Source organism: Daucus carota, chromosome 7 (assembly GCF_001625215.2).
Source record: "Daucus carota subsp. sativus chromosome 7, DH1 v3.0, whole genome shotgun sequence".
NCBI classification, from domain to species: Eukaryota; Viridiplantae; Streptophyta; class Magnoliopsida; order Apiales; family Apiaceae; genus Daucus; species Daucus carota.
In genome coordinates, this window is record NC_030387.2 from 34,089,849 (window position 1) to 34,114,914 (window position 25,066).

At 36.3% G+C, this 25,066-nt stretch overlaps 3 protein-coding genes and 1 long non-coding RNA gene across 11 annotated transcripts; 3 read left to right on the plus strand and 1 right to left on the minus strand.

Annotated features, from left to right (window-relative positions):
- Positions 1-1,331: 1,331 nt before the first annotated feature.
- LOC108195727 (intracellular ribonuclease LX) lies at positions 1,332-2,284 on the plus strand. The gene is made up of 2 exons (XM_017362696.2): positions 1,332-1,508; positions 1,817-2,284. The coding sequence occupies exons 1-2, from the start codon at positions 1,332-1,334 to the stop codon at positions 2,282-2,284; spliced, it is 645 nt and encodes a 214-aa protein (XP_017218185.2).
- A 1,322-nt stretch (positions 2,285-3,606) lies between these two features.
- LOC108194288 (uncharacterized) lies at positions 3,607-10,400 on the plus strand. Of its 7 annotated transcripts, none has more exons than XR_001801382.2 (12): positions 3,607-3,845; positions 4,083-4,363; positions 4,469-4,608; positions 5,378-5,621; positions 6,378-6,475; positions 7,302-7,435; positions 7,731-7,779; positions 8,118-8,220; positions 8,311-8,392; positions 8,540-8,732; positions 9,772-9,884; positions 10,073-10,400. It is a non-coding gene; the product is annotated as an uncharacterized LOC108194288 (long non-coding RNA). The 7 variants fall into 7 exon arrangements; XR_001801385.2 differs by having other exon boundaries at positions 4,087-4,363; XR_010285315.1 differs by having other exon boundaries at positions 3,608-3,845; positions 4,232-4,363; positions 8,306-8,392.
- Positions 10,401-15,123: 4,723 nt separating this feature from the next.
- On the minus strand, positions 15,124-20,806 carry LOC108194346 (F-box protein At2g02240-like). Of its 2 annotated transcripts, none has more exons than XM_064080755.1 (4): positions 19,823-20,806; positions 16,358-16,625; positions 15,880-15,977; positions 15,124-15,722 (listed from the first exon to the last, which is right to left on the minus strand). In XM_064080755.1, exons 2-4 carry the CDS (start codon positions 16,619-16,621, stop codon positions 15,305-15,307), a joined length of 780 nt encoding a protein of 259 aa, XP_063936825.1. In that variant the 5' UTR covers positions 16,622-16,625; positions 19,823-20,806; the 3' UTR covers positions 15,124-15,304. The 2 variants fall into 2 exon arrangements, with proteins under 2 accessions (XP_063936825.1, XP_063936824.1); XM_064080754.1 differs by having other exon boundaries at positions 16,358-16,628.
- On the plus strand, positions 17,391-18,781 carry LOC108194345 (putative F-box protein PP2-B12). The gene is made up of 3 exons (XM_064082099.1): positions 17,391-17,872; positions 17,938-18,050; positions 18,130-18,781. The coding sequence occupies exons 1-3, from the start codon at positions 17,555-17,557 to the stop codon at positions 18,560-18,562; spliced, it is 864 nt and encodes a 287-aa protein (XP_063938169.1). The 5' UTR covers positions 17,391-17,554; the 3' UTR covers positions 18,563-18,781.
- Positions 20,807-25,066: the final 4,260 nt, after the last annotated feature.

Sequence of the window (25,066 nt, forward strand, 5' to 3'; positions counted from 1 at the left end):
ATGGAAGTGATATGTTATTTCCATATAACAGTTCCCTAAAATCATGCATGCTGCCAGATTTCAGCGTATATTTGTTTAGAGTTATATGTGTATTATAGCATTAATTGACTTCACTGCCCTTCTATTTACGTATAAAAATACAGATCAATGTACTGTGTGATGGACTGTGATGGACGGTCTAAGATGTGGTCTCTCGGTTCTCTCGTATAGCATGGTCTCCCTGGAACCCAACCCATATATATATATTATAATTTTTTTAATTGTAGTAGTTATTTTTTAGCATAGTAGTCATTGAATATCATTAATGTGAGTCCTGAGTTATGATTGTGTTTGATTAATCATTGAAATAACTAATATATATGAGTTGTAAAGTTACAACAGTACTGGTATCCCAGAAATTCTATCATTTTGTGTATTTTTCTTTCTAATTTAATTTGTGATTTTTTTAAAGAATCAAAATGTATCAAGATACTTGTATCAAGGTATCTCATTTAATCTTGTCTTTCCTGAACTCGAATAATCATCGACATGATTTTCTTTAAAGACTTTTAAATCTAGGTAAAGAAAAATAAAAAAAAAGTTAAATGGATCCGGATATCCGATCCGTGATCCTAATGGATCCGGATATGGATCACCTGTAAAAAATCCGGTCCCGATCCGATCCGAATCCGAATCCGATAAAATAAATGGATATGGATATGGACCGATCCGATCCGAATCCGATCCGTTGACAGACCTACTCCCTCCGTCCCCCTCAATTGTTTACATTGGAAGGGAACACGGAGGCCAAGACAATGTATGAAAAATGAGTAAAGTTAGATGAAAAGTAGGTACAGTGGTGGGTCCTACCAATATTTAATAATAGATTTGAGATTGTGGAGGAAAGTAGTGGGTGTAATAGTAGTTTTTATTGTTAAATATGAGATAGTAGGGGAAGATCGTGGGTGTAATGATGAGAAAAACTTACTATTTATAGTAACATAAAGGAATGAGAGAGATATCCTAAAATAGTAACCGTAAAGAAATGAGAGGGACAGACAGCGAGGGAGTAGTTGTTCAGTAACTATGAAATGTAGAATGAATGACCCAGTATTTGTAAAATCACAAATGATGCATGTATGCACACCGTTGACTCATGCAAAGCTAAAGCACTTAATTTATATTAAAGTGGGCTTATATATACGTTCTGCCCTACCGTGTGTCCTGCATCTTTCGCTAGCCGTGTGTCCTGCATATTTCGCTCAGACATCCATCCCCTCTGTTCCTTGATCATAAATATCCTACGTATTTAAATCATGAACAAATTATTTTTTATATTGGTTTTGGTGACAATGGTTTCATGCCAAAATCCTGAATTTCAATCAGTATATGAGTGGAATCCAATTTATTGTAGCGAGAATATCTGTCGGCCAGAATACGTGAACAACCAGTTCTCGTTCCATGGGCTCTGGAGACGTCGTGACTTAAAACGTCCTCCCAATATCGATTACACATCGTTCGAACAAGAGGTACACCCGTACATGTATTATATACGAAATTTAATCAGCAGTAAATTTTACATTTTCGGATAATTCTTAAGAATTTCGATTTACAAATTCAGATTTTAATAATAATCGAAATTTAAATTTTGATTCAGTTATAAAAATGAAATTAATTCGGTTCGATATTCGGTAGAAAATTTTGATGAATTTCGATTTCGGTTAATCGAATGTACAACCCCAGTAATTATATCTCATCCCTTCAACTCATTTCTGTTATGCAACTTATTAAATTATCTAATTTTGGAGTAAAGTCTTAACTTAATACACCTACACAGGTTAATGACAATATACGCGTCCTAGAAGGGCTATGGCCTTCCATTGTGGCCGGAAACACAAATGAAATTTTTTGGAGGAACGAGTGGTATAAACATGGCAGCAGGTCTGGCTTACTTGCAAGAGAGTACATTAACATGATCATAGGAGTAGCCAATCCACAAGTTTTGAACAATATATTCAACGAAGCTGGTATAGTTCCGGATGCTAATAATCCGTATACCAGAGATCGCATTGAAGATGCAATCAAAAAGGCAACAGGTTTCCATGCGCTAATCAAATGTGAGACTAATGAAGATGATAATCTAGTCCTAAAACAAGTACGTCTTTGTACGACTTATTCTATCATAAACCAAGCTACAGTACCACTTCCTGCACATTGCACACAAAAAAAAAATCCTTCGTGTGGCGACGTAAATCAGCCGCCGGCGAATATACTGCTACTTCCTGCGCCGCCCCTTGCACCATAGACCTGATAATAATTTTCTTGTAGTTAGAATTTATTTTCGAGTCTGTATTTTTATTTTAAAAATTGTAAGATAATTAGTTTAATTATGGCCTAAGTTAGTAAGTTTACTGACATTGTTGGGATTGAAATTCTTACCATTACGCAGGAGAGCCCTACATAATTAATTGTGATATCTGCAAATAACTTACCAATAATGATAATAATTATTGAAATAATAATTGGATGTATTTTGATATTATAATAACTAGTTGAGAAACCGCGCGTTGCGGCCGCCTATAAAAATTATATTAACGATTCAAAATTAGTATTTGTAAAATAAAATAAATGTGTGAAAATTTATAAAAATTATATTAATGATTCAAAATTAATATTTGTAGAATAAAATAAATTTTATATTATAAACATATCGATGCAATACCAATATTAATATATAAAATTACAAAATTGGATTATAATTCATGAGTGAAAAAATGAAAATAAATTTTTACATCTATACTGTACTATAATAAGTCAACATGGGTATAATTTGTAGTCCAAGATTTTAGTTATATTTTTTGGTTTGGTACTCTACTTTTGGTACTACAAGTCTATAAATGTGGAGTCTATTAGTCTTACATTATTAAACAGTTTCAAATACTAAAAATACTCATAACAATACATTATCATATAATATTTCATTAAAAAAATTATAATGATGTTATAAATATACAATTTTGAATATTTTTTTTAACAAGAACCTTCATATAACTTTTTTAATTTTAACGTGTTCTATTTCAATATAAACACGAACCATTACATAACTCTTTTCAACTCTAATCTTAAAAGTTACTATTGTCAAAAAAAACGAAGATTACAAAATTACGTTAAAATTCGATTGATTAGATTACTAAATCTTTCAAAGGTATTACACGATCGGCTATGTTTGGAAAAGATTTGAATTTTTCGATTTTTCTTATTTTTAAATCTACGTATACTAAATTCGGATTAAATGTACTAAAATCCCAATGTATATATATTTATTCGGGTTTGTCCATTTTCAAGTAAACGAGAGAAAATATAGTTAGTTGAATAATATAATTTAATTAAAATTCAATCCATTAATGCTAAAATACTAATAAAATGATGTTAAATATAAATTATAAATAATAAATTACGAATTATATACCCGTCCGTGCTTCGCATGCACGGATTAAAGGTTAGTATAATTAACGATTTAAAGTACGACGAATATTAATTTTAGTTGTGTATTTTATTAAAGTAGTCATGTATTTCGCTAACATCTACTCTACTTCTATATATTAAAAGGGGACTAGGGGCAAAAAGAGCAAGAAAATTGCCTGTGAAGTTACGTATATGCCCTTGGTTTACACATAATTTCAATAGTACCCTAGCCCAAATAGTGTTGTGCATATGTTAGTGCAGGCCGCAACCGTTGAGCTATCCTCTGCGATGCCTTCACCTAACGATCACTCCAACTCCTTCCTCAAGCGATCAACCTTTTCTGCTGTTCTAGCTTCTCCCTTCCATCTATTGCCACTAATCTTATCAAACATCAACGTCAGGTATGCCAAAGATTTTGCATCGCTATATGTTTGATGAAATTGCTGAACCAGTTTGATTTTTATAAATTTTTGTGCATAAAAAAGGATAATATGGGTAATTTTTTTTTGATAATATTTGTTGTGTGCCTCTCTCTTATGCTGTGCTTTTGGAATTCTTGCACTCCGACTTCAATTTATGCATCTCTGCACTGTGATGCTGTCAACATTCACCTGGTATTGATATTGTATTTTGCATAGGAAGGCAGTTTATCTGGTCTTTGTGGTTATCTAGGCCAAAATTATACACCCCGAGCACTATTTTTGCATAGAGATTTTATCATGATTTCTTAGTTTTTATGTTGATTATGTTTCGGCAGAACTAAATAACTGTGTTTTATAATTTTAAGCTACTAGAGGTTGCTACTATATTGTACGGGGTGTGAGTATTGCACCAGCAGTCTAATCTCTTTCAAAGAAAGGCGAGATAACAAAGTGAGTTTTGCTAGGCAATGATCCAATTCTCAAGCTTGTTTTATGAGGTGCTATAGTATTTCAGATTTTGTTCGGAATATATTTGTATTGGTGGTGATATTTTAAGTTATGCACTAATTTGAAGCTGATTGTATCCATCTCTTTTTGCACAGTCCGTTGGATCAGAATTTGTATAAACTGTCGATTTTGAAAGACGCGCCCTGAGGTGAGGATTTTTAAAAAGGAGCATGTTCCTGAGACTGAGTCAAAGGTCCGAGTTTTAACCGCGGACACCTCACCTAACGGTATACAGGTATTATCATCTCAATTCTGTTGAATTCCTGTTGAATTCTGTTTAGTTGCTGGAAAATTATAATTAAATTAGTTGATAAAAACATGATGATTAGATATTGTCTGGTGCATAACTGGTTACCAGAATGAAAACGTAATGCTAAAGAAGGAAACAACTGTGATTATTTTCCATTTAGTTGGGGTGTGATTGGCCAATGAGATAAGAAGAAGATGATCTTTATCTTATCTACGTCTTTTGTCGATATATTGTAAGGATGAGTTTTCGTTTTTAGGAGCCTGTGATACACATTTGCGTCAATGCGTGATCCAGAATTTCTTACTCATTTCATCTTCTCGTACAAATTTCTTGATATCTATATTCGGTAAAAAGATATTAAGAAAAAATCAGTGAAAAAGATAGAGGTAGCTATGATGTGGATGAGAAGATAGATTGTGGTTGTTTGCACTTGATATTGTCGAGGTAATTATGGGGTCAAGTGATCATTTTGGTAGAGTTTGTTAAGGGAATATTGCAGAGCAATAAACATTTTCCTCTGGAAAAAAAAATAGTTTTAGTAGTGGGCAAAATTGAGACAACCGACTGGAATGTTAAATACAATCCTCAGTGCATAATACTCAGCATTCTTTAGGATTTCATCAGCAAGCACAGACCCTGATTAACATTAATAATTTGTACATGTCCTGTAGCATAATAACATGCACCATTTAGGTCTGATCTCGTCCCTTGTATGTAAAAAAGTCAGTTTAATGATTTATACTTTTTTCTTCAGGGAATGCTGTAGTGCTTTAATCTGGTGATTGCGGTCGACAAGGCGGACGTGGAGACCGAAGCATACAGACACATATGCGCATTAACACAGTTGGTGACGAAATTGGATCTTGTGAACTAGGGTTTTACATCCATCATCGCCATTCGGAGCTCCAGTTAGTCGAGAAATATGGCATCATCTGATAGTGAACTTTGTATTTGTTCCAAAATAAAAAGCTTGTGAAGAATCCATTCCCTCCCTATTGGTATATATCTCTTTCCCTCTTTATTTTGTTTATATCTTTATCATTTGCAATTTGGTTCTCTAGGTTTATTGTAACTAAAATCCAGAAAGAGTGAAAAGAATAGAAAGTCCCAAAAAAAAGGCAACTTGCACTGATATAGCACAATTTGTTTCGCTAATTCTATGTTATTTATATCTTTATCATCTGCAATTTGGTTCTCTAGGTTTATTGTATTCCCATGTTGTTGTCATTACTTGATATAAATGTTTCTTTCAAGTAATAGCCACACACTGAAACATTGATCTGTAAGTGCATGTTAGTATTGTTATGTTTAGGAAGAATCCTCCCTTGCTGTGTCCAGACGTAATGAGTATAGTTTTTCTCCTTTTGACATTGAATACGCTTCAGAAAAGACCCTCAATGTCGCTGTTAAAATGTATCAAGCCAATGTTAATCTTGATCATCAGTTGTACTATCATTTCCTGGCACAGATCAGTCTGAAAATATCTTATGTTAGGAAGATCCTGCCAATCCAAAACATACTATGAGACTTTTAGTATATTATTCATTGCAACAACATTTTAGTGAAGATTGTGTTTATAAAATTAAGATTATTTCTCATTTGGAACTATGATACTTTTTTAAGCTTGCTCTTTAAGTACTGGTGTTAAAATTGAATTGTGGGCATTTCATTCCTTCTTTTTTGCTTTAGTGAAACTGCACTTATTTTATTCCTTCAAGACTTCCCACCATGTTTCTCATGCTTTTTTTGAACAGGCCATGTGGATGTGAAAACGAAGATGCTTCTGTGCATGATATACCTGACTTTCGGAATTCCATAATGAGACTATTGCGTCTCATTTGTTGATTGCCCGGTAAGTGTAATGAACCAAATTGCTAAACTCTCCTCATTACTTATTACATGGTTGAATTTTTGGATTATAATAGGTTTATAATTAAATCCCATAGTTGTGGTAGATTTTTATTATCTTGCGAGCGAGCGAAGTGATTGTGTGTGTATTAAATTCTAAATAAAACCAGTGACTTTGTGAAATAGTTTTTAATGTCTACTTTCTAGCGTGTTATCTTTGAGTTTGTATCTTTGTGACATGTCTCTTTATATACAGTGCTCATGCATTTCTTATAAATTAACTGATGCAATCTATTAGATGTCAAAAAATAGGAAAGGCTTGCACTTGAGAATCAGAACTTAAAAATTAGAGCTCAAAAGCAAGAACCTGAGGCACTAACAGTTTACACAAGACACGCCTACTAAGCTTATTACGTGCTTATAATGGTCTTCCCTTAGTCCAAGTCCTAACATATTATAGCAATGACCATAAATTTTCTCATAGTTAATTTAAGAATGTGACTCTTGCTTCTTAAAATATTTGGTTGTGCTCATAGGGCATGATATTTGCATGCCTACATTGCTTAACAGTGCGGAAATTATGGATGCTCAATTATTCCCATAACAGCAAATGAAAGTCGTTTCCACCCTCAAGCTTTTAAGCATTTGAGTCCTACTGAAAACATGTGGCTTCAATATATAATAATTCTTATAAATAAGCTTGATTTGATTCCAAATAATGTTGTTGCTGCAATTAAGCAATTTATTCAAGTTAGTTTTGTCTGGCCTCTTAGTGTGGCTGTCCTGGAATTTCGATCATTTAACCTCTGTTTTATGACTTTTATGACCAGGAGATTGTTACAGATGGTGCTCCAATGATAACAGATTTGTACAACTGAAATATAACTTAGGTGCATATTGGTTGAGTACTGTTGCATTCCAATGGTGAAACGACCCAAAATAACTGCAATTTCTTACATCAGAGGTTCTGTTCTCATTTTCGCTTCATATTTTTATCCCATTAAATTCAAAATAAATGTATATGTATATAACATCGGAGGAGTTGTTGATGCATGAAGAAGATTAGAGGTTATTATTATAACCATATCATATGTAATTTTGAATTTTAATTACCACACACTCTCATATATGAAATTGGATCAAGTTTTGAGATTGAATTCCTCTACTTTTTTAGCATCGCCTTTCACTTTTATGTCTATTGTTCGAGCATATACTCTCTCCTTGATTATTTACAGGTCGCTCTCTTTGATTATTCACAGATTGATGTGTCTCGCAATTCCAAGACATGAAGATACTTAATTTTGAAAGGTTATTACTCTACATCTTGCTTGGAATTAAAATTATAGCTATAATTTCTTTATAATTTTAATCGCATGCTATATTCCACCAGCTGTTTGATATAATTCATTAACGAGAGTGTTGTACAAGTAGGAAGGAGTTTAGACATTGAATCCAAGGTGCCTGAAGAAATGACTGAATATGTGCGCATATCCAGATTTTTAAGATATTTGCCCCATATTTTTTTAATATATTTTCCTGTTGTCTGTATTAATGGAGTTTACTATTTTTTTTTTCTTTAATTGAGTTTCTATTTTGGTTCTATACTTTCGAGCTAGCAATCTTGATGATGATCTTGATTCTTGTAGGCTATATTAGGACGAAAGTAATCCGGACAATGTTGCCTTTGCTAAATAAGTAGGCTCTATATCCTTGGGGTCTCGGTCTCGGACAATTTGCCAATGCTTGCAAGTATATGGTTTCTTTTCTAACATATTTTAGATGCACGTTATTAGTTTCAAATTTTATTTGTCATTTATTAAAACTACTGCTGAAGTGCAGATCTATGAGACGATGACTACAAAACTGGTCAGCGATACAGAATTGTCAAGAGGGTGGTTATTAAATGGAAAGTGTCTTTCAGGTACTGCAGTAGTAAGTGTTAAAAATAAATAATTTCATGTTTTTAGTAGTTATGTTTCTACCAGTGGTTACATGTTCAAGTTCTTTGTCATTATTTAAGATAATAATACTCAATTATTCTATTGATATTAGCATAGCATTAATGTAGGAAAAGCCATGTTCGAGCATTTGGGAGATAGGATTGCAATGATGATCTTCCGTTTACACAGTGCTTTGAGTTAGCAAGACAAGCTAGACTCCTGCAGTACAACAACTATGGAGATCGTGATCTCTATGTCACAGGTGACTTGAGCAAAAATGATGTTGTCACTCAGGCCATGATTGTTGTTCCTCGCTGCAGGGTGAGTATTCCAACTCTTAACTCATTTTCGCTAAGTTCGCGGTTCTTCTAAAATCCCGAAGTACTTGAAAGTGTGTATTATTATGTAAATCTCTGAAAATAACTTTTTCTTTTGCAATTTTAAACTGGTATCTACATTTCTTGAGTTGTTGCATGTGGGTACTTGTGTATGTACATTCTTAAGTTTTTTCATGTGGGTACTTGTGTATATATAAAGGAAGTTCTTGGGATGCTCACGTGGCATGTCTCGAACTCTTTTCAGCTCATTTCTCTCAATTTCTAAATTTCTTATATTTTTTAATTAAATCTTTCGTTTTCTAGCTCAAAATGTATATGGCCAATGAAAAGTCAAGTAACCAGTAATTATGATTTAGTCTTTGCCTCTTCGTTATCCCTGTTTTCATAATGATTTAAGTTTTATTTATTCACATGCCAAATCTGATCGCATATATAGTGCTGTTGTTGTGATAAATGGATCAAATACTATTTTCTCCTTCTGGGAGGAATGTTTTTAGTTTGTGTTAATGTCAATTGTCTGCCTGTCCAATAAAATTTCTAACTTTAAACTATAGAGTGTTTCTTAAATGTTTATCAAAACAGTATATAGTATCTTGCTTGCAGATCTTTGTTCTGGAGGTTTAGGCTTTTTTCTATTGTCTTCAGTTAATTGAGTGGAGCAAAGCTGGATTACTAAATATGGGTTCCAAGTAGGCAAGTACATATAGCATGTTTCACTCGGTTACTCCAGTGTGCCACATGCTACATATGCATTTGGAATTCATTTTGGATATCTACGCATAGCTATATTAATATATTAGTCTTATATTCGAACTTGAATTGCTCTTCTTTGAAAAGCCTGTAAATTTATCAATTGCAAGATTTAGTGCTTCAACAGTAATATGAGATCATTATAGTCATATTATATAATAGTAACTTGTGTCAGATGTGATTTTTGGATTCCTATAAGCTTGTGTGTTTCAGGCCAAATGTGATACGTATAAGTTTATTGCTTTGCTTACTGTTCTCTCCCTTGTGTTCAGGTTTCACAACTCCGGACTAAAAAGGGGCTTACAAAGGTTTTTTACAATGTCAGATCATGGCCTGCTTCTGAGGCCGAGTCCTGAGTCTTAGAAATTTCAGATCTTATTAAAAGGTAGTACATGTTACATAATTCATCCTTTCATATGCCTGCAAATTTTGTTTTTATTATATTAGATGTGGCAGATGTAGCTTTTGGCATTAGTGGAAATCACATGCGCTGAAAAACTTGGAAAATTTGTAACTTTTTGGTATTTGAAGAATTGGAATACAAGATTCTTATAATGCCATGTTGAATCATAGATTTTGTTACAGCGGTGCTTGCTTTTCGGCTTTGAGTTTCTTTGCAATTGAGACAGCCAGGATTACACTTCTGCACCATTATCTTGGATGGAAGCAGCCTTTAAAAGATGATCTTTGCTTAGTTGTTACACCCAAGTGAAGTGACAGTGGATCTCTTAAGTGACGCTCAAGTTAGGGCAATTGTTATTTAATCCCCGTATGATTTCAATTCATACTATGAGAATTGCCTTAGTTTATATCTAAGAGTACTGTAGCATTTCATTTTAACACAAAAGCCTCTTTGGCAGCAGTTTTTATTTCTTTTCCAATATAAGCAATTTTAGTTACATTGGCTCGGATCCTATAAACAGTCCAGCAGATGCATCTTAGTGCTTTGCCACACTGTCCTTCGCGTATACATCATCACGGACACAGGAAAGCTTGTTTGAGAGAAGCACGTTTTGGGGGACAAGTTTGAAATGTTTTTGGCAACAAACTTGCACTAATAACATGTTTTTGTAGAGTCAAAAGATCTTTTTACAGATCCGTTCACTTTTATTAAACCTCATATATCATAGCTTGATGTTGATCTATTCTTACTAAAAAAATTAGACCAACTATATACATTTTAACAATCTTTCAACTATATTTTCATAGCATACTTTTAAAGCTTTTGATATCATGAAAATTATGAGTTTAAATAGAGGCCCGTGTCTTGCACGGGCTTTTACGCTAGTTGTCATTAATTTCAAAACACTATTTCTTAGACATATTCAACATGCCCTACATGTAAAAAGCATACGGCTCTTTAACAAAATTGATCGATGACATCTAGCCATATACATTGATTGACCAATAAAACAGACAATAAGCTTGCAAGAACATAAGTGCGTAAAAGTCAAAAAGATATTGAGATGCAACTCCGAAACCATCCCCAGTTTTAATACGGATGAACATTATGTTACTTATACTAACATTAATCATGTCGGGACGTTGAATTCCAATCCAGGCATGCGTATCTTAGTGACTCCTTCCTCCAATTTCCTGGATTGGTTGTCCGCAAAAATATAAATTTAAATTCATGAGATAGTACTCTAAAACAGAATCAGATTAAAAAACTTGCAAGCTACTACTATATTCCATAAATAATTTGAAACAGAATTAGATAAGGAATCAGATTAAAAAACTTGCAAGCTACTATATTCCATAAATAATCTGAAACAGAATCAGATTAATTTATGTCAAGATATACTTTTTACTTTTGATATATTTCATTCAAAAATTCCAGAAAATTAGAAAAATAGGATTGAGCAATTTGAGAGGCGCCACCTACACGCCTCATGCTTCTTCTTTATATAAGTATATCGATTGATTGATTGATATTAATATGTTACTTAAATAATCATATATATTATAATGAAATATAATAAAATTAAATAATATTAAAATAATTCAAATTAACAACACATTAAAATACTCGATTTCAAAAATTTCTTGGACGATATCGAAAAATAAAAAATAAAAAAGCTCATATTGCACTTTAAGATGCATTAATTGAGTATTTGTGGGAACATATATTAATTCGGAATAGTATTGAATCTTTGTAAATTTTATTTTAGTTAAATAAATAAAATATTAAATTTTCTTTGTTTTCCTATTTTAATGAATTTATTGAGTTTAATATTAAAATGAAATCTTATATTATTTTTAAAAAGATTAGAATAATAATATAAAAATTGTTAGAAGAATAAAATATTGATATATGAATTTAGACCAAAATTTAGACTAAACTGTTAGAATGGAAAGATGGTTCGGTCGGTCATTTGTTAAATCTGAACAATATTTTCTGGACGACAAAAATATCTGGACGAGTATATAATCTGGATGATAAATGAATTATGTTGTTTGTTAAATACAACATACAAGATTTTCTGAATGACGAATTTTAGACCTCAATTAATTTAATTGTTAATATCATCTCGAAGAGTTATTTTTTAAATTTAAATATTATTTTTATTCAAAATCATATTAGTATTTATCATTGAATGAATGAAATTATTTGATTTATAAGTAATTAAATTCTATTCACGGTGATCTTCACCCATTATATATTATATATATTAAATAATTGATAATATTATTAAATAAAATGTGTATCATAATAATTATATAATGTTTATTAAAAATTTATTATTCATGAAAAAATTATTTTAATTTTAATCATGTAAAAAGTAACTAATAAATTATGTCCATGACATGTAAATACGTCTTGACGGCCAATGGTTAACGTATTGACGTGAGTAGTATAGTATCACTAGGGTTAAAAATGGGGCGGGTTCGGGGCGGGAACTTCATTTCCCAGCCCCGCCTTATATATATTTTTCCTGCCCCGTCCCCGCCCCATTTCCCGCGGGGATTTATTTTCAATCCCCATCCCCGCCCCATCGAGGATTTAATATAATTTCGCCCCGCTCCGCCCCGTTGTTATAATATTACATTTTAAATAATTATTTTAAAATGTAGTAATTTTTTCTTCAGAATTTAATAAAATATACGAGACATGTATATTAAAAGCAAAAAACTAAATATAATTAATAGAAATTAAAGAGACATGTTTTACATTGTAAAATTATAGTTGTGTGTATTATAAAATAATAATATTAAATATAATAAATATATTATATTAAATATAATAAATATATTATATTAAATATATTATTTATTTATATTAAATATATGCGGGGCGGGGAATCCCCGCGGGAATTCAACAAATACCATACTTGCCCCATATTTTGGCGGGGCAGAAAATCATTCCCCCTCACTACCTCATTCCCCATATTAGCGGCGCAAATTTGCCCCATTCGGGGCGGGTTGGGGCGGGTTCTCCATTTTCCCCACCCCATTTTTAACCCTAAGTATCAGTAATGGTTCAGTTGAAAATTTATGCCAGTGTCGTCCAGAACAATTTCTGTCTCGTCCAGATTTTAAAAAGATGGACAAACAATCTGGATAGCAAGCATATGGAGGATCCAGTTCATTTCTTTTCATTCACCTGTTAACAAATGACCGTTAAATTTAGACGAAGATTTAGGCTAAAAACTGGTTTCACGGTTGGAGATGGCTTTAAGTTATAGTTTTGGTATAAAAAAAGGTGCTGCTTAAATTGTCAATGCGGGTTGGATTTTAACAAATGATAATTTTTTGGCAACTGTTGAGGTTCAATATTTTGTACTGCAGCGAGTTTAATACTTTTGAGAAAAAAGAGTCTAGAAAGAGGCAAATAAATAAACGGACGGGTTGTCTATCCTGTGCCTTCACGGCACAGGTTAAGCTGTCATCATTATCTTCTTTTTCTGTCAATTGTTCTCTCTCCTTCTTTTCACGCGAAACAATTAACGTTTCATTAATTATGGTTTTTTATTGTTGTACTTTTTTTAACCACATATTTTACATATTATATTCAAAAAAATATAATTAATTAATTTTATGATAACTTTTATTAATTTTGTCCCACAAATAATAATGAGGCCCCCCTGCATCTACACTAATTTTCTAATTAAAATAAGCCAATATGATATATAATAAAAAATAGTTAGAAGGTGATTTTAATTAATTAGAAAATTAGTGTATATGTAGGGGGGGCTCGTTATTATTTATGATTAAAAGTTGCCAATAAATTTGATAAAAAAAAATTTGTTTTATGTTGACATTTTTTTGATAAATCAAAAATAAATATATAATTAGTATTTAATAAAATTTTAACTTGTATATAATTTATGAATAATATTTTTTTGAATATAGTATGTAAAAAGAGTAAAATATGTGGTTAAAAAAGAAAGCAAAACAATCAGAAAAAAACATAATTAATGAAGCGTTTTTCACATAAAAAGGAGGAGAGAGAGAACAGTTGCTGCAGAAAAAGAAGATAATGATGACAGCTTAACCTGTGCCCTGAGGGCACAGGATAGACAACCCGATAAATAAAAGACTAATAATCAGTTAAGTGTCAATTTCTAAATTATTTCCTTTTATGTAATTATAATTTCATTTTGTTTAGTAGTGTTCTACACATGTTATTAAATTTTATCATATTTTATTCATAACATAGGAAAAAATCATATATATTGTGATGGACCCACATTACTATAACTGATAATGATAAAATATGGCACACTGTTATTTTGTGACTGTCTGGGCAACGAAGCTTCTGGCTTTTTTCGATAAAAAATCAGCTTCCGCTTTTGTTCACCCGTTTGTGTAAAAAGTCATAAACACTTATAAGTTGAGAATTTATAAAAAGTGGAGAATATTAACTTTTGTTTCAATATTTCTACTTCTTTTCCAACAGTTTAATCACTTATGAGTGATTGATTTACTTTCCATTTCTAATCCACTTCTTTAGCCAGAATATTTTTTTTAAGCTCACCCAAAAGTTTCAAAGGACTGCAACTTGAAGGCGGTTTGACAACATTGCGCCTGATAACAGTCTATTACATTAGAGCAACTCCAAGGGGCTCTCTAAACAAGCTCTTAAGTCTAAATTTTAGGAGCAAATCAAAATTTAGTGCTCCAATGGGCTCCTAGATGCTCTTTAAAAATTTCGGAGCCCAATCTCTCTCCTTTCTTTTAAAGAGTATCCAGTAGCTCTTAACTCAATATTATATTAATTTCCCTTCAATCTTCTCTCTCATTTAGTTAACTTTTTCCTCTCATTTATATAAAATAGATATAAAATGTGAATAAGGAGCCAAGTATAGAGAGTAGCATTGGAGTTCTCACGTTTTCTAGTGTATTAACTTACTACGAGTCACATTTTATATTATTGTTTAAAAAATGATTTAAGAGCACCGTTGGAGAAGCTCTTGCACCTCAAAAGCAGACCGATATGGCGATATCTTTGAGAGTTTTAACATCAGCATGCACAAACAAACGATGTTTAATACTCTAACTAATATACATTGTTTCTTCTTACATATCGATGTGTCTAGTGTATGTCAATATTATCATTGCAAATCATATGTTTATAATAATATTATCATCATAATAACAAATTTTAAAAAGGTATCATGTAATATAACTTAAAAAGTATGTGGAAGACATGAAATTTGTTAGAAATTGATGTATAAACCTCTCTAGTACATCGGTCAATTTTTCTCAGACATTGTCAATTGAAGTTTTCCGAATAGTGAAAGAACTATTTAAAACCTCCGATCCCAAACAAGAGCGAGCACGGTATTGAATCAGAGGTTTATATTAAGCTTGCTTTGGTCGCATCTCTATCCCAACAATGCGGACACCACACTTGGGCTTTCCACTTTTTACTTCTTTCAAAGTGATCTCAACATCTCTGTTCTCCCCTTTTTTATTGAAATATTCACCCAACTTAACTTCTATAGAATCAGTAATTCTTTCCCTCGGCTTTGTATTTGGATAATGGTGATTGCTTTTGGACTCAGCTATTCGAGGATCCAAATATATGATTGCTTTTGTGCTTTCTTCCCCTGGTATCCCAATAGAAGTCTCTATAGGTGTGTGAAATCCATAGCAAACGTACTTTGACAGGAAAAACACAAGATAAGCTTCATAGGTCGTATCTGGTGACAATTTTGACGTGGGTATTCTCCCGCAAACTTCAAGCCAAATTACATGACCAAGCACCGGCCCAGAAACGCTGTGTTTACAACAATTACAACTTCAAAAACTTATCAAGCACTTAATTTTCACGCTTGTAATATAAGTGGCCAGTGTCCGACATTCTTTATAAATGAAATAAGCAAACACAAGTTATTATTGCCCAAAAATGAAGGCATTACAGAGAAGAGTCTAACCTTTTCTTCCAGTAATCTGTATCAAGCTGTGTGATTGCTAGCGATCTATGATCAATATAGAGGCCCATCTTCCCGCTCCATTTATCTAACCAAAAGCGCTGACAGTGACAAGAACAAATCAACCAAATTAAACAAAGCAGAGAATAACACAGGAAATTAAACAAGATCATTGTTAAGTGACCAATTCTCCGACAACCTCAAGATGGAGGGGCTTATCAAGATCATATTATATTCTAAAATTCACCCTCACTCAAAAACCTGTTTATAGGTTGAGAGTGGAACACGAGCGCCCATTTATGAGGCATAAACTCGCTTTTGTGTCCTTAATAAATTATGAGAATATTAGGAGTTGTAGGGAGTCGAACTCAAGCTGTTGAGAGGAGGGCATATTCTAACAATTATGTCATACTGCTGCAATAGCTGTGGACTGAAGTAACAGTGCCTAAATCATTGACAAATAAATAAACAAGAAAACTACCTGAGTGCCACAGAGATACCGAAACAATCGTTTGCTAGAATCAAAAGTGTAATTGCGTAGGCCCTGTAGAGCAAGTCTCCGATGATCAGGTGGAATGAATGTGTCCCAAACAACGTCAGAATTGGCTGACGCCCGGAAACTTCTCGACACAAGTGAGAGCCTCATGACATCCGCAGGGCTTGTGCGTGATAAAATTTCTCGTGTAAATTTTTGTCTAAACCCGTCAGGTAACTTCTTGAATAAATCGGGATTTTCATCGCCCATCTCCCTGCTAAGAACAAATTGGATGTAAAAATTAAAACAGAGAGGGCAGTCAATAGGTAAAAAAGGAATAGCAGAATTTTTATTTTTTATCAATTTTAGTGATCTATATATATTCTTTCTATAGTCTACAAATTACATGAAATCAACTTCTATTTCTATTAGGATTATCTTATCATATCGTATTCTATTTAAGTTATTCATAATATAAAATAGATATAGAATTAGGACGTATAAGTCTAAATTGTAGATAAAAATTTCTATTTTACTAGCCTTTAACCCGTGCGAAGCACGGGGGCGAGTATATAATTCTTTATTTTTTCATTTATAAGAAAAAAAATATTAGTTAATAATATTCACGCTTATTTATATAAATATTTTATTGATTTTCAGTTTGTCTTTTATAAGTTATACATCTATTCATAAGTATTTATTAGTATTAATATATTTTATTAATAGTTTTTGTCTTGTAATATAAGATGAGTGTTTTTAGTATCTTCATATGTTGTAGACTTCTAGTTCTATAGAAAGAGTACCAAACCAAAAATTTTGTACGACTACAAATTATACCCATGTTGGCTTATTATAGTATAGTATAGATTAGGATTTTCTTATCGTATCCTATTCTATTTCAATTATTTATAATATAAAATAGATATAGGATTAGGACTGCAAGTACTCATGTAAGTCTAAATTGTAAAACAAAAACTTGTATATCTATTAGGATTCTCTAATTGTATCCTATTCTATTTCTGTTATTTAGAATATAAAATTGATATAGGATTAGGAGTGCAGGTACTCACATAAGTCTACATTGTAGAATAAAAACTAAAAAATTGGATGTTGGTAGGTTGGAATCAGGCCTTTCACTCATTCACGTCAATAAGCCTGTTGTACCAAACTATATATTCTCAGAAGCTGCATCCATAAACAGTTATGGCAGAAGAGGGACATGAACACATTGATTTATTCGAAAAGCTACCTCAAGAATGCATAGAAGAGGTTGTTTTGCGTGTTGGCCCTATGGAGGCATGTAGGCTGTCTGCTGTTTGTAAAAGGTTTCTATCGGCTGCTGAATCAGACTTCGTCTGGGACAGATTTTTGCCCTCTGATTATCAACAATTACGTGCTCGGGCAGATGCTTTTCCCAATATTAAATTTGCTTACAAGAAAGATGTGTTTCTGTTTCTCAGCGGTAATCATGTCAGCATGGATGGGAATACCATGGTAATACTTCTCGCGCCCTTGCTATTTGTTTCTCCGATGCAATTAATTTAATAACGTTCATGACAATGATTTTTTCTCTGCTTGTTGAGTAGTCTTTTTGGTTAAGCAAGAGGACTGGCAAGAAGTGTTTTCTTACAGCTGTTTCAATCATAGATGATACCGAAGAGGATGATGGCTGGTCTCGTCTGGAAGTTGAAATATCCAGGTCCAGGCCTTTTCCTTGTTACATATTTATTATTCGACAATACATCCATCATCTTTAATTGATGTAGTTTCACATGCAGGGTTCAGGATTGTTTTGCCTTATGTCAATGTGTTGAATTGTTCAGAATCCAGGGAAAGATAAGCACCTCCGTACTATCACCAAATACTACCTACACAATTTATGTTGTCTGTCATTCGCAGGAATATGTTTTAAACTACCATTTTGATGAACCCGTAGAAGTTTCCATAGCGATTGATGGCGTTGAAAGCATAAAACATATTGTTTATCTGGACCCGCGTAAGATGAGGTCGGAAGGGGATAATGATCTCCAATATCCGCAACAGAGAAAAGATGACAGATTCGAAGTTCAGTTAGGAGAATACTTCAACAAAGGAGGAGAAGAGGTGAATTTGGAAATCACTATGATGGAAGTAAAAAGTGGGAAGCCTAAGACTGGACCGACTATTGAAGGCTTTGAATTCCGACCAAGGCGCACCAATGCAGTTTCATGATACTCGTATGTTAGTGTTCTTATATCTGTTTACCGTCGAATTTAAAAGACCTTCACCTGAGTAAAAAGACCATATCATAAAGGCAGAAGTTTTATGTTGTGAATGGTATTCATGAATCAAGAACATGCATCTTTAAGTCCAAAGGCTTATATGAACTTATAAGTAAACTTGTTTTTGAATAACTAAAGTAAGAAGAACTCAATCCAGAACAACGAAATTTAGAAAGTTGACGTGGTATTGCAGCCTAAAGGTCTTGAATTCTAATGGCTACAAACAATTCTGTCAACATCCTTTCCAAAGCCTAAAGTTCTTGAGTTCTACTGCTACGAACAATTCTGTCAACATTAGTTTTGAAGCAGACGATCCAAACATGTCAGATGTAGCGAAACAACCAAACATGGAAGGACTAGCATTATCTACACCTAATACACACTGTATTACAAAGATAGCACAACAAATCAATTAGCATGGACATTTTATGGGAACAAATACTAAAACATGCAGCTCCTGAGAAAACATTCTAGGAAATTGTTACTCGAATTTGTAAAAACCAGCTTTTCTAAAAGCCTTTTCCATAGATTTTTAGTCGCGATATAACTTAGATATATTATTAGATTATATTCTAAATCAGAAAACAAATAATCTCAGAGTCAGAAAAACCAGTGTGATTTACTATTTCCCGTTTAATCATAGAGAATATTCTATTTAAGAACTTGAAAAGCCAGTTTTTTTATAAGCCTTTCCACAGCTTTTTAGTCGTGATATAACTTAATAATCCAAATCAAAATACTCATAGTCTCAAAGCACAAAAACCAGGGTGATCTGCTATTCCCCATCTAATCACAGCTTAAGAAAATTTACAGGTTTCTCCAGCTACCAATACCATGGTAGACAATAATAACATCCAGTTGCATGTATATTCATTTGAATAGTTACGATCACACTTTATTTCCTATAACTATTCCAGGAAAAAAAAAGATATTCTTCTAATCATAAGATCATGACCATGTACTAAGGAATTCTTGATTTAGCATGATTAATAATAGATCATTTTAATATTGGGAAAAGAATTAAGAATACTATACTACTACAAGGTATTGACTTGATCAGAATTACTACTAGTACTGCATGTACTACTGTCAATAATCTTTCTAATCAGCTTTCAGGGGATCTGAAATATTGGATACAGCAAAATTAATATAACAGAGAGTACTTTGAGACAACGTAACTTATAACTTATAAGATAGTAGTATATCATACCCATTCGGCTATTCATCTTGAAAGATGGAAGAAAGAAACTCTTCATCCTCCAAAAATGTCTGCAGATTTTTCATCATTGAATTCCACGAGAAAACCCAACCTTATAATTATAAGGTCTGCCAGCTGACACGTGTGATCTTCATTCTCCCATATTAAGCCTCCAGCAACTACTTGAGAAAAATGTGAAGAGTGAAGCATACTCAATTATGGTTTTTGGTCCCCCATCCTTGTCCAATTTCTGCACAAAAAGCTCTGATATCTGTTTCTCCCATCTGAGCATTTGCCTGGCTTCAACATTGAGGGTTTCACCAGAGGAGAGTGACAATGTGTGGCGCATTGTTATTTGGCTCCCAGCTGCCTCTAGGACGGTAACATCAAGAAGGCGTCTGACCATGTCATGCCTAACATCTACTTCCATTTTGGGCGAAACATCAGCTAGAAAGCCAAGAATACTTCCTTCGGTTGCAGCTGCTTCAGATTGACAGCATCCACCTCAGAGAGCCTTTGCTTCACAGATTCAGGGATACTTCTAACACCTATTTTGCTATAAATTTCTAGCAACTTAGTTCTGGGAAGAGATTTCATGCTCGGTTGGAGATACCAAACAAATAGTGAACCCAATGAAGACCTTTCAAAAAGAACCTGCAGCTCATCAGCAATGAATACGTCGTGTTTATTGACCAGATTAATTGGACTTGACCCTGAATATACAGGCAATTTTAACAACCGTTGAGCCAAAATTTCTCCAATCTTCGAGCTCCAGTTCTTTATGACAAACTCCCAGAAGGCACAAGCCTCCTCATGAGTTAATTGGTGACCAGAAGCTTCCCATGACTTCCAAATCTCACAATAGTCGTCAATAGAGGGGTTCATTTTTACTCCGTAGGTAAGAAAGAAAAACATTAGCATGCAACTTATCCAGTACATGCAATCGCGCTCCCAATAAACCATTTTTGTCATGGATGACAGTCTTCAGAGCTTACCCACTGATAAGGTACCACGCTACAGTAACCCTCAACAGTACCCGCCCCCGCTACAGGACTCGGAGATCCCAAAGTCAGATCTCATCATTACTAAGTACAAGGCAAACAGGATAACAGGCATGCACAAATCCCAAAAGGACAGAAAAAGGACAGTGGTTGCACCAAAGCAGTCACCCATGCTGGGGAGTGTCTACAGACCCACTCTCGCCACTGTAGCAACAGTGGCGGCCGAGGGCCTATATAAGAGACTCCCCAGCCAAAGTTGAAGGTAAGTGCAAAATTCTCTCCTAAAACTCTCCCTAGAAAGCATCTCTCACCATATCTTTAGAGTGAAAACTCTCTGATTTCCCTAACTTGTCAAGCACATTCCGATCACTGATTATCACGCCGGAGGCGCCTCGTGGGATGTCACCCCCCGTGTCGCGTTGTTTTGCAGGTTAGGTCTTGCCTGAAGCTTCCCGGAACAGTGCACCGGAACCTTGGACGAGATTTGGAGTTATCATTTGGCGCGCCAGAAAGGGGCCTTCTCCCTAAGAGAAACCTAATCGCATCCCTCAGGAATTGGACAGATTTATGCAAACTCGATTCGGACTAATAGTAAGTCAGACCGACAACATGGCAAACCCTCATCCAAACATGCAAAACACCAACATACAGAACCCCAACCCTGCTAACCCCAACGCTCAAATAGTCGATGAAGACGTACTCTTGCAAGACTTGACCCCATCCGGGAACTCCATCCCAAACGCGGGACAAAACGCCAACGCCATACCTCCTCCGATCACCCAAGGGGGGCCCATCGACCTGACGCGGTTCACACAGCAACAGATCGACATAATGCTAAAAGTAGCGTCCGCTTTCCCTCAACCTAGAGGAGAAGCACGCGGGAACCACGAACCCCAAGACGAGGAGGAACGAAGTGAGACCCATAGCCAACCGCATCCACAAAAATCCACAGCGTCGCACCTCGGACCGTCACAAAATACCAACCACAAAAACCACGGTGGCCAGCAGCACCGTCCCTTAACCTGGAAGGAAAATAGGAAAATCCGGGATCTAAAGAAAGAACTCGAAGCCAAGCAAGCAGAATACGGAAAAGCCCGCGCTCGTCTCGAAAGCCGTCGCACAGAAGCCCCCGAGGCCCGGAACGACACAGGAAGCGTCAATCCCTCGAACGCGGACATGCTCAATACACTCATGGCCCTAAAAAAGCGCCTTGAGGACGGCACCAGCGGGGAGGTTGGAGAATCCCCTTTCACGAAAAGGCTAGAAGACGAACCAAAGCAAAGGCACATCAAACATCTTAACCTGAACCCCTTCGACGGGATGGGAGACCCCGAAGAACACCTCCGCTACTTTAACCAACTAGCCCTACATTACGAATATCGTGACCTCACCAAGTGCCGTTTCTTCGCCGCTACCCTGAGGGGAAGCGCGCAACGATGGTTCAGCCGCGTCCCAGCCAGAAGCATAGACACATGGGAAGATTTCAAGAGGGCCTTCCTAAACAAATTCCGGGCAAACCAACCACAGGAGGTGCATACCTCCTACTTACAAACAATCGGGCAAAGGGAAGGGGAATCGCTGCAAAGCTACATCGATCGCTTCAAGGAAGCGGTCAACAAAATCATCTGCGTAAATGAAATAAAAGCCCTAGTCCACTTGAAAAGGGGTTTGGACCCATACGAATGCGAAAAGTACGTTGTCAAACTTATGGAAGTACAACCCACAACCTTGGCCAAAGCATATGACCTGGCATCCCAGGCTGTCACGGAGGCCGAATCCCTAGCCGTACTAAAGCGGGCACGAGCCCCACCCGCCAGCAATCAGAAGCACTACCCACGCGAGCGGCACACCCCCTATCAAAAACCCGCAGAACAGATACAGGTTCAAACCACGCACGGCCCCGCCATTAACAAAAGCAACAACGTGTCCGTGAAGGATCGTCTAGGCCCCGCGGTGGGTCTCCGTCCCGAGAAACGCCCTGAGCCTAATTGGACTAAATTTAGCATGACTCGGTCGGCTCTGCTAAGGGACATTAAAAACAAGCCGTTCTACCAAGCACCGCCAGCCATGTGGACCAACCCGGAGGATCGAAACAAAGAGCGCCACTGCGAATATCATGAAACTCATGGGCACTCTACGGATAGCTGCCTCGCACTCAAACATTTCTGGAACGACAAGCCAAGGCGGGAAACCTAAACCAATACCTCCCCCGTGATTTACCACCGCCACCGCCACAAGACCATCGAGACGGCCGCAATGTGGTCAATCCCGTATTCGGGGGCACCGTCACGCCACCTGCCCCGGGCGGACCTTCAGTGTATGCAATCGCCCAGAGAGAGGTGCACAGCCCCATATACTTCACACATGCAGACTACGAGGGTATCAACCCGGATCACAATGAAGCCCTCGTCGTATCCCTGGTAATAGCAGAAAACGAGGTAAAAAGAATCTTGGTAGATAATGGCTCATCTGCGGACATCTGTTTCCAGCACACCTGGGATCGTCTGCGTCTGAGCAACGCGGTCCTCGAACCTTGCCTTGAAGAGACACCTTTGTACAGTTTCGGACACAATGATGTACCCATAGCGGGAGTAGCTCATCTGCCTGTCACCTTCGGTTCACCCCCTCACCAAATCACCAAGACAATAAAATTCTACATAATCAACGCAGTCTCCTCATACAACATGATCCTTGGGAGGCCGACCCTAAATGCCCTCAGAGCCATCCCCTCAACATCGCACCTAAAAATGAAGTTTCCAACTCCCACAGGAATAGGCGAAATCAAGGGAGATTCTGAAACCTCAAAACGATGTTATGGAATAGCCCTTGTCCTGGCGGCCACCGAGCCCGGGAACATCAAGCGGGAAAACGCCGACAAGCGAAAGTAGGAAAAACGAAAGAAACGCGCGGAAAGCCTCCAAAGGAAGAACAAGCGACACCGGGAGGTGCAGGTCATAGAAACACATGATCCCGTACACGAAGAGCCCCCACGGATGGACGCCGAGCTCAAAAAATGCCTATTACGGGACGAACAGCCCGTGGCAAAACCCGTTGTGGCCACGGAGCAGATTCAGGTCTCTCCCACCGACCCCACACGAAACGTTAGCATAGGGTCCGGCTTGGAGTCAGTGTTCAAAAAAGACCTTACCAACTTGTTACGAGAATACGCGGACGTCTTCGCATGGAGCCCAAAGGACATGCCCGGACTCAACGAGTCCGTGGCCATGCACAAGCTAAGCGTAGATCTTAAAAAGGTCCCAAAGAAGCAGAAGCGGCGCAACTTCGCGCCTGACCGCCAGAAAGCAATTGACGCAGAGATAGACAAACTCCTAGATGCGGACCTAATCTGTGAGGTCTCATAACCAGATTGGGTGGCGAACGTTGTGCTTGTGAAGAAAGCCAATGGCAAATGGCGCATGTGCGTCGATTACACAGACCTGAACGCGGCATGCCCTAAGGACCCATACCCGCTGCCGAGCATCGACCAACTCATAGACGCGACTGCCGGACACCTCATGCTCAGCTTCATGGACGCGTTCTCAGGTTACAATCAAATTAAAATGGCGCCAGAAGATTGTGAGAAGACCGCCTTTATCACTCATAGAGGAGTATACTGCTACAAGGTCATGCCTTTCGGCCTTATAAACGCGGGCGCCACCTACCAGCGCATGATGAATAAAATTTTCGCACCACAGCTAGGGCGCAACATGGAAGTCTACGTCGACGACATGATCGTCAAATCCATGCTCCAAGAATCACACTTGGCTGACCTGCGAGAATGTTTCGCCAATCTTAGGCAGCACAACATGAAACTCAACCCAGACAAATGCACTTTTGCCTTAGAAGCGGGAAAATTCTTAGGTTTTCTGGTAAGCCAACGCGGGATCGAGGCCAACCCGGAAAAAATCCAGGCCATCATTGACATGCAGCCCCCAAAAACCATCAAGGACGTTCAACGCCTCACAGGACGCCTCGCGGCGTTACGACGGTTCATATCAAAGCTGGCAGAGCGGTGTCTTCCATTTTTCGACACCCTTAAAGGAGCGCTCAAGACCAAGAAGCTCACATGGACGGATGAATGTCAAAAAGCCTTCGAGGACCTGAAACAGTACCTAGCATCCGCACCACTCTTAACGACCGCGTCCCCAAGCGAACCGCTATCGCTATACTTGTCAGTTTCCGACAAAGCCGTGGGGGCGGTCCTCATCAAGGAGGTAGAAGCGATGCAGAGACCGGTTTATTATGTAAGCCAAAC

Bases quoted from the DNA above. Each gene is read 5' to 3' on its own strand.
- LOC108195727 (XM_017362696.2), top strand. From the start codon at position 1,332: ATGGTTTCATGCCAAAATCCTGAATTTCAATCAGTATATGAGTGGAAT. The intron at 1,509-1,816 runs GTACACCCGTAC...ACACCTACACAG, and splicing joins ACACATCGTTCGAACAAGAG to GTTAATGACAATATACGCGT.
- LOC108194346 (XM_064080755.1), bottom strand. From the start codon at position 16,621: ATGGGCGATGAAAATCCCGATTTATTCAAGAAGTTACCTGACGGGTTT. The intron at 15,978-16,357 runs GTAGTTTTCTTG...TGTCACTGTCAG, and splicing joins GGTATCTCTGTGGCACTCAG to CGCTTTTGGTTAGATAAATG. The intron at 15,723-15,879 runs GTTAGACTCTTC...TTGTAAACACAG, and splicing joins ACAGATTACTGGAAGAAAAG to CGTTTCTGGGCCGGTGCTTG.
- LOC108194345 (XM_064082099.1), top strand. From the start codon at position 17,555: ATGGCAGAAGAGGGACATGAACACATTGATTTATTCGAAAAGCTACCT. The intron at 17,873-17,937 runs GTTTCTCCGATG...CTTGTTGAGTAG, and splicing joins TTCTCGCGCCCTTGCTATTT to TCTTTTTGGTTAAGCAAGAG. The intron at 18,051-18,129 runs GTCCAGGCCTTT...TTTCACATGCAG, and splicing joins CTGGAAGTTGAAATATCCAG to GGTTCAGGATTGTTTTGCCT.